The 15,474-nt window shown below is 63.0% G+C and overlaps 1 protein-coding gene across 6 annotated transcripts in view; it reads right to left on the bottom strand.

Annotated features, from left to right (window-relative positions):
* Positions 1–15,474, bottom strand: part of ASAP3 (ArfGAP with SH3 domain, ankyrin repeat and PH domain 3) — a 29,517-nt gene that overhangs the window by 9,039 nt on the left and 5,004 nt on the right. For 3 of the 6 annotated variants that reach the window (XM_090058407.1, XM_090058409.1, XM_090058411.1), the window contains exons 2-13: positions 13,923–13,995; positions 12,502–12,647; positions 9,654–9,728; positions 8,865–8,914; positions 8,460–8,586; positions 5,732–5,817; positions 4,769–4,844; positions 3,472–3,558; positions 2,956–3,065; positions 2,288–2,357; positions 941–1,028; positions 297–345 (exon numbers count right to left, since the gene is read on the bottom strand). In XM_090058407.1, the coding sequence (XP_089914533.1) occupies positions 297–345; positions 941–1,028; positions 2,288–2,357; positions 2,956–3,065; positions 3,472–3,558; positions 4,769–4,844; positions 5,732–5,817; positions 8,460–8,586; positions 8,865–8,914; positions 9,654–9,728; positions 12,502–12,647; positions 13,923–13,995 (1,037 nt within the window). Of the gene's footprint in view, positions 1–296; positions 346–940; positions 1,029–2,287; positions 2,358–2,955; positions 3,066–3,471; positions 3,559–4,768; positions 4,845–5,731; positions 5,818–8,459; positions 8,587–8,864; positions 8,915–9,653; positions 9,729–12,501; positions 12,648–13,922; positions 13,996–14,593; positions 14,923–15,474 lie in introns of those variants that run through there. The other 3 variants (XR_016443636.1, XM_090058406.1, XM_090058408.1) reach the window with 3 other exon arrangements.

The following is a 15,474-nucleotide window of genomic DNA, read 5'->3' as shown; positions in this document are numbered from 1 at the left end:
AACAGTGCCAAGTCCCAGTGCCATGCTCTAGCCACTAGGTTACCTGGCCTTCATACAACCTGCATGGGGTCAGAAGTGACCCCCAGCAAGCCCCCAGCCCCCTGCGACAATGCACCAGCCCACATCTCCCCATCCCGCTGCTCTCTACAGGCCAGCGTCTACAGGGCTCGGCCAGGCCTTGTGCCTCTTCTGCTGACAGCCGACGCAAAGACGACCTGCACCTCCCCGTTTGCATGTGCAAAGGAGCCTGCCCCCTGCACGCGGCCAAGGGCCAAAGGCTAATTGCAGCCACTCACACGAGGCACTCCTGCTCGTCCTCCGCCTGGAAGTGGTACGTCCTGTTATCTGCAGGGACAAGGACAGGAGAGGTGAGGGCAAGCCTGCAACGTCCGAGGATGCCTCCGTTCTCCCGGCAGGATCTGCCCCCAGCTCCAGATGTTTCACAGCGTAAAGCTGTTGGCTTTTACTTCCAGAGACCCGGCAGTTTACGTCCTGAGAATCACGGGTTTGGCAGACCGCGCTTTGACTGCACGAGGGACGTCTGCAGCCATCAGTAAGGGCCCACGGGACGGGCATCCTTGGGCAGGGAGAGGCTGCGGGAAGTGCGTCTGGAGGTCAGAAACACCGAGATGCGCGGGCTGAGCTGGGGGCTGGGGGGGAAGAGGCAGCATTAGACCAGCTGGAGGAAGGGGCAGGGCAGAAATCTCTCTCGGAGGCGGCTGCCTCGGAGCCTGGTGGAACTTTCCCAGCTGCAATAGCCTTGCTTTCATTGCTGCCTGCTCGCGGACGAAATCCCTGCGGTCCGACGGCCGGTAACCATCGGACGGCGGGGGGGAGGCATCTCCTAACCAGATGCACGGGGCTTCGAGAGCCCAAATGGCCTCCTGGACCCAGACCCGGACAGGAACGGCCGCATTGCCAGAGGCGAGACCCCACTCACGCGTCACGAGGTCGAAGCACTTCTTCTCCTCGGGGTGCGGCCGCACCTGGCACGTCAGCAGGTTCAGCTTCACGGGAGGCCGGTTGATCTGCGCGGGCAGCCGCGTGCACAGGGAGAAGCGGGACGCGGGGCACCGGTCAGCGTCAGGCACCGCAGGCACCGGGCCCCGACCGCGAGCAAAGGAAGACGTCCCCGTGGGGCAGAGCCCAGATCCCGGCGGTCTCGGCGGGCCACGGCTTCCTCCGCCGTATCCCCAGACAATACCCGAGCCTCCTCCTGCTCTCCAGGGCCAGCGCACGGGGCCCTTGCTGCAGCACACGTGCGCGCAGCTTTCCCCTTGCAAGCTGCAAGTTGCCCCGTCTGCCTCGGGGGGGCAGCCCCTTTTACTTATTTTCTGTCTACTGTCTGCACCCTCACGGGGCTCTCGACTCTCTCACCCCACCCCGCCTCCTGCCGGCTTCAGACGACTGGGCTGAGTGGGTGCAGGCTGCAGCAGGGCTGACTGTTGTTTTGCTAACGGATGGTGGATGGTTTGGCGATGCTGGGTTGGGTAGGTTGGACTAGATGGCTTATGGAGGCCCCTCCAGCCCTGCTTCTCTACTAGTCTGTGAGCCACCTCTTTCTGCTCGACAAGGCACTGAAGGGTTTCTCTCGTAGGCACAACCTCGCTCTCCAATGAGCCACTGGCAGCTGATGAGTTTTTATGCAGTCTCCAACCTAAAGCATCCTTAAGACCCAAACCTGGGCAGGGTTTGCCCAACATTTCATGAACAGCGGATCTTGCCCAAGTGCTAGACTGGCATTGGGAGGGTACAGCCTGTAACAGATTCGGTTCTCAGCTTTGATGGGCTTCTAGGGAAACAAAACTACCCTGTTTTGCACGGCTCCGGGCCGTATGCAGAGGCTACGAGCGGGTGGCTGCCCGCAAGCTGAGCATGGCAGGATGAGGCAGAGATGGATATTTTCAAGGGTTTCCATCTGCACTGCACGGTTTCTAGTTTGGGCTAGACCAGATGATCTCACGAGGTCCCTCGCAGCCCTAATGGCTATAACGTCTATGAAATCTATGCGGTGGGTTTTCTCAGGGATGGTCCTGCCTTGAGCAGGAGGCTTGACCAGAGGAGAGCAGGAGAGCCTGACTTCCCTACGATCGTAGGAGCCTACGACCGCAGCCTCGCCGGCTCTTCGTGTGCTCATCCAGGGGAGAGGGAAGGAAAAGGATGGCTGGATGGAGGGTCTGAACCGATGAAACCTGCAGCCTCCGGGCAAATCACTCCCAGGTCCTGCTTGATGCACTGAGCCCGGGGGGCCAGCTCTGAGGCTGCCCCGGCTGCCCCCGGGCCTTACCGTGCTGTGCGAGATGGTGAGACACCCGTACTTCACGCCGCATTTCCTCTTCTGCCACACCTTCCGGATCCTAGGGAGGCCGAGCGGGGGGTGAGGGGCTGCGCCGTGCCCCCCATGTCACTTCCCCCGCAGCCAGGGCTGAACCCACCTCCATTGCCTCCTCTCAGCAACGGTTTCAGCACAGCTTTGCCCCGTTGGGCTACGTGGGATGAGAGGCGCCTCGGAGACGCCCCCCAGGTCTCCGTCTTTCTGCTGCAAGGGCCTCATCCCTCCCGCCCCATCCACCCCCTTGCGAGGCTTCTTCTTTCTCTGCCTTTGTAGGAAGCTGGTAACCCCAAAGACCACGGTTTGCAACAGGCCTCAGTCCTGACCCAGGGCAACATCGCCCTTGGGTCCCGTTCTCCCTGCCGGGGCTCCAGCGGGAGGTAAGCGGGGCCTTTAGGAAATGGGCAACCCCACCGACCCAGAAAGGACCGTTGTCGGCTTCTAGTGGGACCTGCTGGAGGGCACGGGGCAAAACCCCCTTTCCCAACCGCTTCTTCCACCTCCTGATCCTCGGTGACCTGTCCCTGCCCCTTCCGCAAGGAGCCCCCGGGCCACTAATAGCTTCGGGCCCAGGAAGCAGCATGCCCTGTAACCGGAGCACGGAGGGGGCGTCTCGTGCTCACCCGTCGCTCTTCTTGGAGAGAAAGCCCGATTTCTCCGTCCCGTACTGCTTGTTCCCTTGGTGCTGGTGGATGCTGTAGCCGCCGCCCGAGTTCTTCCTGCTCAGGCTCTCCTGAGCGCACCGAGGGGAAGAGGAGAAAGTTCAAAGCGGTACCGGCCACCTCCTCCTCACAAGCCCCGAGCGTCTCCCCCAAGTATCCTCCGATCACCCCGGATCTCCGAGTGCCCGTCCTGACTACCTCCGAAAGCCCTCCCCGGCTGCGCTCTGCCTCTTGCTCCTGCCACCTTGCACCCCGTGGGTCCCAAATTTCCCGGTCCCATCACCCTCCTTTCCTCAGCATCCTCTGGGATAACGTCTTACTCTGCCGGGCATCTGCACAGCCTCTTGGACCGGGAGCAGCTGAGCCCCAGCATTACCCTGCCCTGGGACCCCCCCCACAAGGCAGGCAGCTCCTGTCCAGCCGGAGGAGCGGTCTCTCGGCCGAGGCACCGGGTCATCCCACGCTCAGCAGCCTCACCTCCTTGTTCTCCAGCTGCAGGGTGCTGCGAAGAGAGTCGCGGATCTGCGTGAGCTGCTTCACCTCCTCCTCCTGGGCCTGCTGCAGCTGGGAAGAGAAGCAGCTGCTGGATGGGACCATTACCCCAGCCGCAGCCACGCTGCCCGCCTGGCAGCCAAGGGGCCGAGCTGCGCCTGACCCCACAGCTGGCCAGGCCGAGCCAGGCATTGCAAAGGAGGGGACCCCTCTGCTAGCAACGGACGCTCAGGTCAAGAAGAGAGAGAAGGGCAGCTAGAGGCTGGTCTGGAGGGGAGCCACACGGAGCAGCTGCATCTGCAGGCAACACGTGTGAAACTCCATCAGATACCCTCCCAAATGAGGCGTGGCTTTTGGGATGCGTCAGACACCGAGGAAGCAAAGGTACCCATGGAAAAACAGTGCAAGGTCTCAACACCCACCAGCCTGGCAGCCTGGCTCTGCCACGAACTGGCAGCAGTGTTTGCTCTGGAGCGCGCAACTGGTCATTGAAGAAATGCAAAAATCTAGAAGTCTTGGTCCAGAGATGAGACCTTTTATTAGGCCAACTAAGAACTCGGAAAAAAATGATCTTTTTCTGCAAGCTTTAGGACTCATGCGCCCTTCATCAGGCTCAGGGAAAACTAAAGATGCTGAAAAGTCGCCATAGGTAGGAAAGAAACTTTGTTTTTCCCCAGAGGAACCTGAAGGTGGAAATCTGCAAGCCCAAAAGCTTGCAGGAAAAGATCATTTTTGTGAGATTTCTTAGTTGGTCTAATAAAAGGTATCATCCTGAACCAGGACTTCTAGATTTTTGCATCTCTTTTTGTCTCAGGCTAACTACATCCCCAACTGGTCATTGGATACCCCCAGTGACTACCAAATACAACCCCAGCTGGTCACTGGTGCATTCAGGGAGGTCTAGCCGGTTAGGGAAGCACGGCTTTGTACTAGGGTCTGTGCTGGTCGATGCTGTTTCATCAGGCTCTGTTGGGTGGTTTAAAATTCAGAGCAGGGGCTGTGCACGTACCCAGCGCCAGCAGCGGGCCCCTGCCAGGGACCCTACCCGCAGCACACTTCAGTCACCGTCACTTCTTCCCATCCCCCTGCCATGCAAGGGAAATGCACTGCTCTAATGCCCGGGACCAGCTCGGCCTCGAGGGAGGTCCCCAGGGGTTCCCCCCGGCAGGTTCGCACCCTGCACTGGAGTCCACTTTGAGAAACAAAACCAAAATCAAGGGCATGACCCTAAAGAGGGCTGGGCAGCTGCAACCCTCAGCAGGTCCCGGCGGCAGTCACTTACTGCATGCAGGGAGGTAGCCAGCTTCTCAATGAATGGGTGCAGGTTCTGCGCCGCCTTCCAGCCGTCTTGAAAGAAGCTGGTTACCGTAAGCGAGAGAGAAATGAGGGAAGGGGCAGGGGAGAGAGAGGAAGGTTATGCAGAGGCATTGCAACGCCGTACATCAAATGCAGTCGGGCCCTTCGCATCCAGCCTCCACCCTGGAGCTCCTGCCAACGCTGGCTCTCTCCTGGCATGGCCACATGGCACAGCAGCGAGCGCACTGCAGACATGCCCGCACCTGCATCGGGGCAGCATTAAACCCAGAGCCCCAGGTCTCAACACGTCCCCACTATGGGCTGGAAGAAACCCCAGCCACTTGCTGTCACCTCTCCTGGCTTCTACTGTAAGCTCTGCTACTGCACCACTATCTAACCTTGGGTGAGACTCTTGTCAATTCTGTGCTGCAGTTTCCCCACTGGGAAGATGCAGGATACTGCTTCTCCAGAGACACCCTGAGGTCCTCACATGAGGGGACCCGGATGTATTGTTGATGCAATTGGTAAGGAACCAATGCACCACATAGGGGAAAAATACAGACTGTTGCAACGTGCAGGGTGCTGTACTGCTGCAGAGAGAGACTGCTTCAGTAATGGGTCTGTGACGCTGAGCAAAGTGACTGCTTGCCGGATCTCTTGTTAGTTAAATATTCCTTGCTGTGACTCAACACACCTCCTTAAGGTCACCCATATGCGACAAACACACATTTTCAAGCTCTCTTGGGACTTCTGTGCTTTGCTAAATTGGGGTCTACATGGAATTAAAAGGTCCACACCCTTGTCCTAGGCGTTCACGGTCACTGAAGTTTTTACAAGGTTTTTACAAGGCGAACCCTGGCCGCTCGCTGCTTTGCAAGATCTACTGCAGAGTTGCATCTCCAGGTGCCAGGGAGGGGTGAGCTCCTGCGGGGCGTCGGGTGCTACCTACTTGTGCTGCGCGTGGAAAAACTTGATCAGGCTCTGCAGGAAGTCTGGGCCTTGCTTCGCCTGGCTCTCGCTGGCTTTCAGCAGGTACTAGAGACGCAGAGGACACACCAGAGTCAGGAGGCTGGGGGCAGGGGCTCTGATAGCATTGGGCCATGCAAGGCTTTGCAGAAACCCGGGACTTCTTGCTTCCTTTTGACCCGCTCTTAAGCATTTGCAAGGAGCTGCCGAGCTCAGGTTCAGCTCCTGGTGTTGGGTGCAAAGCAAAGCTATTGGGGTCAATTTTTTAAATTTTCTTTTTAAGGAAAATTTCTCATTAACCAGAGCAGGTCCAAATCCATTTGAATCATCCAAGAACCACAAGTGGCCCCGCTACCGACACGTATCCTCCACCCCAGCCTGGGGCTTCAAGATACTTCCAAATCCTTCGGCAGGCATCCTACGTGCAAGCCCGGAGACTTGGGGTTCGGATGCCCCCGAGTTTCACTTGCCCTCAGCCGTACGGCCGCAGGAGCAAGCTAGGGAGGAGTCTCCCGCTTCCATGAAGTCGGCGCGGAGCCGAGATCCTCCCGCTGGAAGCTGGCCAGCGGGAGGCTAACGATGAGGCTCTCGTCGGGAGTCAAGTCTGCAAGCAGGCAAGGGTGCAACCCTCCACTGCACAGCGCCATTTGAACCGCATTGCCTCGGTCACACTATCTCCCCTGCCACCATCGTGGTCAGGGTACGTCCCCTGCCAGGCAAGTAAGCTATTGCGGCCAGATCTGAGCCGAGAGAAACTCTCTTGGGACCAGACAAGAGACCCGCCAATGAATCAGAGCGGCCCTCCACCAAACCGGTCCCAGGCAGTGGTGGGGAAGCACGGCACGGCTGCCCGCGTTCGGTGGAACCGCTCCGTTCGCACCCTTCAAACCAGGCGGGTTTCGCTCCTGCGAGCGAGCTCCGTCCACCCTAAATTGACCCCACGACCCCCTCCGCTCCCTTGTAGCGGGTCCAGGCCGAATGCAAGCTCTCGCGGCGGTTTGGCAGGGGGGGTCTCCCTGGCCCCGGCAGCTAGACGAGGGTTAGGATTTTCCTGGGAAGATCCCATATCTGTTGGAACAAGGGGCAGGGGGAAGGGGGCTGCCTGAATCCTGGCGTTTTCCCTGTACATGGCCTCCCAGCCGGGAAGGGACAGGATATTTTTGCTTCTCGCCCCCTGCAAGGGGCACGAAGCGGCGGGTGCAATGTGCCCTGGCCTGGGTTCTCGTCTCAGCTCTGCCAGCGACTTGGTGGGGGACCTCTGGCAAGTCCCTTCACCTCTCTGTGCCTCAGTTTGCCCACTCTGAACGTATCTCCTCCATGCAAAACTCAGAAAATTGCTCCATGCAAGCAGGAGTCTATGGACACGGCAGCAGCCCTAAGACCTCCCAGGAGCCAGCTGCCATCAGGCCCCGACCCCAGCGTCCCCAGGCTGTCACAGTCCTGCCCTAGCTTGGAGAAGCAGCCAGCAGCCGAAAGCAGCCTGCCTGGGGCCCCGGGGCAGAAGCACCCCATGGGGAGCTGGCTGCAGCCGGGGCACGCGCAGCTCCCTGACCGAACAGGGTCCGGCTATCCCGACCCACCCCGAGCAGGCAGCAGCTTGGGAAACTTATGGGCACGGCGGCTTATAAATCACTGGCTGGAAAAGCCCGGATAATGGGAACAGCTGGGCCAGGGATCAAAGACCCTGCACTGCTCCTAGAGAAGAGGGATTCTCCAGACTGGCATGGATGGGGGCACGGGGGTGATCCCAAGGGCAACAGAGAGACAACTGCAAGTCCCACGCGCACTCAGGGACCTCGCAAGGGGAGAAACCCCTTTGGCACACTCCAGACCGGGGCCTGGAAGAGGCTGCAGGGTCCTGTCCACACCTCTCCGCTCTGCTTGCAGCGCGCAGAGCCCCTCCCCGGCGCTGCGCCGAGTGCTTCCATGTGCTGTTATTTATTTAACAGTGAAGCTATTCAAAGGCATGACTCACTGCCTGGCTCCCGGCCGGAGCCCCAAACCACAACAAGGCTGCAAAGCGGCTGTCGGCTCCACTACGCCTCAACCCTCCTCCTCCCTGCCCGGCTCCGAGCAACCCAGCCAGTCCTCCCCTGCACGCCAGCCCAGGCGTACGGGCACCTCCAGCCTGCCAAGGGCTGGGTGCTGTGTCACCGGGGGGGCCCTCCCGCACACGTCAAGCAGTGGCTCTGAATGGGGCTCCCCTGGGTGGAGAAGGGCTCCCTGCAGCCCTACAGGCTTCTCCTAAAGGGGTGAGTGGAGCAAGAAGGAAGAGGAGACGCAGACCCCCTGCCCCATGGCGCACACGTGCTTATCGGGGCCCCTTGAACCGTGCAAGCAGCGCTAGTCCTGAGCAAGTGCTCACAGCCGTAGCGCCTCTTGGATGCAGCAGTGGCTACTAGCCTGTCTCAGGGAGGCTTAGCTCAAAGCCTGGGGTGTGATGTATTGGCGTGGCTGCAGCCCTGAGCATACAAGCTTTGCATGGCAGCTGCATCAAGCCAGGCAGGGCCGGACTTCAGCTGGCAGAGCCCTAGAGAGGGGTCAGGGAGGCTGGCCGTGCCGTGCAGGCTTTGAGATGCAAGTTCGCTAGCTGGCTCTGACACAGATTCTCCATAGGACCTTGGGCATGTCTCCCTCTCTGCCTCCGCCTGCCTTTGCTGGCTCCATCCCTTCCTGGTCGGGGGACCCCAGGCTGGAGCCGGGACACGCACCTCGCACATGTGCAGCTGGAACAGGCGGCGCTCCTTCTGCGTGTCCTCGGTGATCTCCGCGGCCGACAGCTCTGCCTGGATGACGCCCGCGATCCGCGTTCGCTCCTTCTCCTTCTCCAGCTTTGCTCTGGGGGGACAGGCCGGCCGAGGGTGCTGTTGAGAACGGCTCCGGCCCCAGGGCCTGGGAGAGGCCGGCCTCCAGCAATGCTAAAACCTAGGAACAGCTAAATGGGAACAGCTGAACCCTCCCTCCCTCCTAGGGCAGGGCACCCCAGTGTCCTATTAGCGCTTCCCCGGCACCGCTGTGGGGCCCCGCGGACCGGGGGACAGTCCTGGGTGCAGCCGGGACGCCACACAAAGCCCTGTTGTTTGGGAGAGGGGGATTAGCGCCCGCGGGCGACTTACACTTTGGTCTCGTAATCCTTCCAGGCGCGCTCGATCTGCTTCTTGGAGTCCTGCGGGGCAGAGAGCGGCCGCGCTGAGCCGTCGGCTCTGCCTGCCGCGGGCTCTGGGCATGGCTCGGATCTGCCCTTCCCGTAGGAGCCCCGGGCCGGCCCCGGTGACTGGCACGACCCCGCTGCGCAGGGCTTGCTCTCACCCAGGAGCTTGCGGCAGCTGGGCAGAGGGCAAAGGACAAGCCCCCTTGCTGCCTACGGGTCCCTGGACCGAAGCCCAGCACTGCTGCTTCATAAAGGCCGCCCAGCTCCGCCACGGATACCACCCATTGTGGGCATGTCACCCAGTGGTTTCTGTGCTTGTTTCCCACTCTATAAAATGGGCATCAGCCTTCCCTGTTTGTCTTCTCCACTGGCCTTTGGGGGAGGGGTTGCCTTTCTCCCGCTCTGTACAGCGCCTAGCACAGCGGGGCCTGGAGCCGAAGCAGGACCCCCAGGCGCTGCTGCCGTGCAGATGATACACCTAACAGTGCGGAGTCCGGCCTGGGAGAGTCCCTGTAGCTTAAATCGTTGTGTGCCGCTTTCCTGGGCAATGGCACAGCGCGGCGGGTACGCGTCCTGGCTGGGATTCACAGTCTCGGGGGCACGCTGGCGCGTGGGTTTGCTGCTAGCAACGAAGGGGGACGCCCTCCGAGACAGGGCCGGCCTGCAGGGCTCACGCCGGGACGGAGACGGCACCACGTGGAAGTCGGACGCCCTCCACCCCCCGAGCCCCACAGCGAGCTTGCCGCCCACTCACCAGCCGGCCGTCCTTCAGCTGCCCCTTCAGCAGGCTGTCCAGGGGGAAGGAGATGATGTTGTTCAGGTTCTGCACCTAGAAAAGCCAGGCACCAGGGCTGGCTACCCGTGGCAGAGGCAGCCCCTAGCCCCTCGTGCCACCCCGAGACCCTGGGTTTCCTCGCACTAGGCATCCTCGTGCGCGCCGGCTGTCAGACCGGCTGGTCGACGAGGGAGCCGACGTGGGAACTCGAGCTGGGGGGAAGGCCACGGGCCGCGTGCAGCCCCCAAATGCCTCCCGGGAACCAGCTCTCGGGCTCGTTTGGCCCCTTGAGCAAAGGAAACGCGCGCTCCTGGGCTTTTATCGGGCTGCTGCTCTGCCGCGTGCCCGGCCTTCGCAGGGGCCCGAGGAGGCTAGGAGGCAGGGGGGTCTGCCCTGGGACAGACGAAACCTAACCCGGGGCAGCTTGCACTGGCGAGGCTCTCCCAGCTGCTCTCACAAGTCTCTCTGTGGCACGCCCCGGTGCCGGAGACTCGCGTTCGGCCGTGGGAACAGAGCAGGGCTTGAGCAGGCCGAGCGCTGATGTGGTTTGTGGCCCGGCCGCGCCAGCAAGGGCACGAGCGAGCTCGGTCCTGCACATTGTCAGCCCCGCTTGCCTGAGGGGATTGAACCCGGGCCAGCCCCCGGGGGGGCCAGAGCTAGCCTGGTGCGCGCACGCTTAACCCCTTGCAGGGCAGCGCTTCCCTGTAGCCCTGGCAATGCCACCACGCCCTGGGCTCAGGCCTTAAGCTGCCCCTTCCCCCTCCTCCACCCCAACCCTTGACCCTGGCTGGGAAGATCACTGCGGGGGGGTCCCAGCCCGGTACAGAAGGGATCAGGGGAGGCTGGCACGGCTCAGGCGCCCCCATCCCGGCCCCCGCCAGCCATCCCCCCGTCCTCTCCTTCTGCAAAGGGATGCGGGTGCTTGCAAGAGCAGCCCGGCACCCCCCGCGGGAGGAACCCCAGGCTCCCTGCCCGCGTTGGCAGCTCTGCCCCAAGCAGCTGGCACACGGGGGCAGAACAGCTGGTCCCGCTCTGGGCTCCCCCTGGGTGGGCAGGCAGGACGGGACGAGAGCCATTCGAGTTGCTGCGGTCGCTGGAGCCAGGAGGCTGCCCTGGAGGCTGCAGAAGGGGCCAGACGCGCCGTCTAGGTGGGCCGCGTGCTCCCGACGGGCCCGGGCCACCGCGGCCTCCTGCAGTGGACAGCGAGAGCGAGCAGCTGCCGGGCCCTGATAGAGCAGTAGGGCTGGGACGGACGTCCCCTGCGAGTACCAGCCCTCGCCCTCGTCAGGCACCGCTCACAAAGCGGGCCAGAAAAGCCTGCCCGGAGAAGCCGCCCTCGGGGGAGAAGCAATGAAAAGGTTTCCACTGTCTGCAGGGTTCACGCCCCTGCCGTGCGTGCACGCCGACAGCTGCACCAGGGCGTGTGCAGGGCACGTACAGGCATGTGCGTGAACGGGGAGACCTGCGGGAACCGGAGGAACTGGCTCGACTCCTTTTCGCAGACTCCAGAGAGCTCGGGGCTGGGAACTTCCTTGGGGTGACACGGAGAGAACAAGGAGGAGCTACCGAAGCAGCCGTCAGCGGAGCAGACCCGGGGCAAACATCGGTGATCTGCCCCTGCGCCCAGAGCAAGAACCCGCTCGACCGGGGGCTGCACAGGCTGCTGGGTGACATCCCCACGGGCTTAGGGTTGATGGTTCCCAAGGGCTTGGCAGTCTCCAAAGCCCCAGAGCGAGGGCTCTTGGTCCCAGGCCCCTTCTCAGCACCCTCTTCCTATACCGCAATGACTCAAATGCCTCCAGGGAACCAGCGCCCAGGTTCGTTCGGCCCCTCAAGCAGTGCCCTGCTGCTTTCAAACAAGAGATGCCAAGGAAATGCTCGTTCCTGGGCTTGCATGGGGCTGCCGCTCTGTCACATGCCCCCCACCCCGCCCTGCCCCTTCAAGGGGGCCTTGCTGGGTACGTCTCCGCAGGGCTTCAATCCGCTTCTTGGCCAGCAAGGTCAGAGACCCAGGGACGGGGGACATGCACGCACCGCGTGGCAGAAACAAGCCCCCAGCGGGGAGCGAAAGGGAGATGCCCGTATTGCACTGGCTCTTCCGCAGCCGGCCGAGGCAGGCGCGCTTTGAGGAGATGCGTTGCTCGGCCTGGAGCTGCTCTGGTGGGCTCCGCCGTGACGGAGACCCGCTCAATCTAGCGAGCAAGGGAGCAGCCCCAGCCATCAACTCTGCGGTCTTTGTGGCTCCCCACATCAGCTGGGAGGTCTCCCCCACCACGCACGGGAGGCTGGCAGGTGGCTGGACCCCGAAAGCTTTAGAGCCGGTAACGGGAGGGGACCTCCGGGCTCAGCTGGGTCAGGCGGAGGGAAGGGGACAGCACGCGGAGCCCGGGGTCGTGCACCGCTGCTCCAGGAGCCCCCGCTTCCTAGGCAAGTCCAAGGGCTGCCGACCTGTGCCTGAGCACGCACGCGTCACCGGACAACGGTGCGCACACGCTCTCCCTACGCAGAGAGGAGCACAGGCGGGTGGCTGCACGCACCTGGGGCGTGCCCGGGCAAGGGGGAGACGGCAGGCAACGGGTTTGCTGCAGGGGATCCCGCCCCAACAGGCCTGTGGGGCCCGACGGATGCAGCCCGGCTCCGGGACCAAGACGGGGCCTGGGCAGGGAGACTGCAGGAGAGGCGGCCGTGCCTGCTCCTACCCCGTCTCGAGGGGGCCCCAGCCCCACCGCCTCCCTTCCCTGCCGGCTCCTAGCAAGGCCAGGGGGTGTCGACGGGCCACCTGCAAGAGGCAGGGGGCGGGGGTCCGGCCTGCGCCCCCCGCGCTCACCAGGTTCTTGAAGAGCGCCGTCACCTCCCGGGTGAACACGGCCAGGTTCAGGAAGCCCGTGGAGAGCTCGTGGTTGTTCTGGGCCAGGTGGTTGCTGCCGAAGCTCTCCAGGGCCTCGCTGTACTGCTCCTCGTTCTCCGCGTGCGCTGCGGGGACAGGACACGCGGCGGCGCTGAGGGCGGGGGGCGGCGGGGGCCTCTCCCTTGCTCAGCAGGTTAATCCTGCGCCCTTTCAAGACCCCCTTCCTCTGCCCAATCAGCGGCTCTGCTTCCTGCTCCCTGCCCTGCACCCCCTGCCCTGTCTGCTGCTCTGCTTTCCGCTCCCGCCGGGCTGCCTGTCCCTGCCCCCGGCTGCCGCGTGCACTGACTGGCCACTTCTCGCCCTTGCTGAAATCGCTCTTGGCTCGTCGACTGCGGAGGCCGCGACGGCCTCTTGCTGGGAGGAGGCGGACCTGGCTGGGGGGTCATCCACTCTGCCCCGGGGGGGACTCGCGCGTGGGACTACAGGCCTATTTAAAGGAACAGGGCGTTGCCTGCAGTCCACGCCAGCCCTGACCCCCCTAATAGCCCCCTCGCCTCACGGCAGCCTGCCGGGAGAAGGGCCACGCCGCTCACGTCAACCGGGGGGACAGGACGGGTGGCTCAGCGGTCGGGACGGGTGCTTTAGGGGCCCGGGCCCGTCCACCTCTTTCAAAAGCATGCAAGTGCCAGCTGCCCGCATGGGACCTTTCCCAGGCGCCCCAGTGAATTGCTGCTGCTGGCCCGGTGCTTAGAGGTGGACCGGGGGGACGGAGAGGGAAGCCGACGATCCCTCCCGGGAGAGCGCGCAGCTGGAAGAGCCCGGGGCAGGGCACGGGTTTGCTTGGGAGGGGACCTGCCAGCAGCAGGAACCGGGCAGGCGGCGCAGGGAAATCCAGAGCTGCTCCGCACAACAATCACCAGCGTCACGGTCCAAAGGGCATCGCTGCTGCCCCGAGCCCAGCTGCCCTCCTGGCAGGTCCCTCCCTTCCCCAAGGCCTCGCTGCACCGGGTTGCTCTGACGGCTGCTGGGGGCCTGGCCGGACCCCTTCCAGCCCCAAAGTCTGGGCCTGTCTCCTGGGTCAGCCCCACCCCGATCCTGCCCCTTGCATGCCCCACAAGTCCACTGCCCGGGGCTCAGCTCCGTCTGCTTGCAGCAAATGACCTGGGAACTCCCCTGGCCTCAGCTAGGCCCCCTCCTGCCATCAGCGTGGTGGAGACCCGCACGGCAGACGGATGCTAATAATAGAAGTGAGATGAATTGGGGAATTAAGAGGAAGGTGAGCAGAGCTCAGGGCACCAGGTGAAAGACCCATCCCTCCCCCGATCTGGTAGGGTTAGGGGCAGCAATACAGGCTTCCCTCCATCACGGGGCCTGCCGAAGCATCTGGCAGCATAACTTACTGAGCCCGGAGCCGTGGATCGCTTTCACATACTTCCTGATCCTCTGGAGAATGGCGTGGTCCCCCTCCAGGCTCTGCAAGCACAAAAGACTGTCAGACTCGCTGGGCACGGTGGAGATCCTCCCCGCACCCCCCTCGCCTGGCCCAAGCCCAGCTGGCCACACAGAGCCCCTTTGAATGCCCGCCACCAGCCCATGCAGATGTGCAGGGCAGCTGCCAGCGCAGCCAGGGGTTGCAGAGAGCTGTTGGAGGGCTCCCAGCCATGGGGGGGGCTCATGGGAGCCATGCCCCCCCGCCATCGCCACTCTCACAACAACTCGCTCCCCTTCGAAACTGCCACAGAGAAACTGAGGCACGTGGGCAGGGAGTTGCACGAGGGTCACCGCAGAGCCAGGAGCCGATTCGAGACCTCCACGGTCCCACAGCACAGCGGCCGTGCACCCACCAGCGACGCAATCAGCCCACGGGCTTTATTAGCCACGTCGAGGCGCCCCGGCCGCCGTGGTCTGGTCACCCCGTGCCCCGTGTCAACCCAGATACGCAGCACCGAGTTCAAGGCCTGCAGCCGGAAGTTTGTGCCACGGGGACCTGGTCTTGGTGCGGGGAGCCTCCGAAAACCTCCCCGAGGCAGGAAGGGAGACATCAGTGCCCGTGCTCAGGGCAGTTCCCTACCCAGGTGGCGGACGCACGGCCCGGCTCTCTCCCCACGGCCCCTCGCTTGCCAGCCGGCGCTGCTGGAACGTCACACCAGTGTCTGCTAGCAGGGGGCAACGGTACACACACGTGCACGTGCACACACACATGTGCATGCATGTGCTTCCGGTCTCTGCATGATGGGTAGGAACTGAGACAGTCAACAGGGAGGGGCGCTGGCAGCATCCAGCTTCACCTAGTCCTGAGCATCAACGGACCAGCCTGGGGCTACAACGCATCCGCTAGCCCAGCAAACCCGGCACCAGGGCGGCTCTGCTGGGCACAGCCCCTTGGAAATGGGTGCGGGATCAATCACGGGGATCCCATGCAGGCTGCTGAAGCACTGAGAGACCCCCACGCCCCCCGAGACCCTGCAGACAGGCATGGGGCCACTGCAAGTGCCAGACTCAGTCGCACCGGGACACGTCCACTGCGTGGGCACAGACTCTGGATTCACTCCCAGGGCAAATCCAGCGCTTGAACAAAAACACTTGATCTTTCCAAAGAGATGCTGCGGAGGAGAGGGGCATCCTTTCAAGCCGGCATCGTGGCAACACAGGTCTGACCTCCTGCTGAGCTGCCCAGGCAGGAAGCAAGAGCGGGCCCCGCCAGGGCTGGAAGCCCCCTCCTTCCCTCGCGTCTGGCGGGGCTGAGGTGAGCCTCCCCTCTCCGGCAGAGACCAGCTCCGCAGAGGCCGAGGTCCCCTATAGACGCATCTTTCTGGAGACGTCTGCAGCTGCAGACGGGCACAGCGGCCGCCCAAGGACCCCGACAGCAAACGGATTTGATCCAGAGCGCTTCCCTGCGAGTGGTGCTTCAGCCCAGAGCCTTGCAGATGGGGGCTTCTGCTCTGAGCGCTC

The sequence above is a fragment of the Crocodylus siamensis genome, chromosome 7 (genome assembly GCF_052110815.1).
Source record: "Crocodylus siamensis isolate JL-2025a chromosome 7, ASM5211081v1, whole genome shotgun sequence".
Taxonomy (NCBI): domain Eukaryota; kingdom Metazoa; phylum Chordata; order Crocodylia; family Crocodylidae; genus Crocodylus; species Crocodylus siamensis.
The sequence above is the reverse complement of the archived record's forward strand: the minus strand, read 5'-3'. Positions and strand labels throughout refer to the sequence as shown.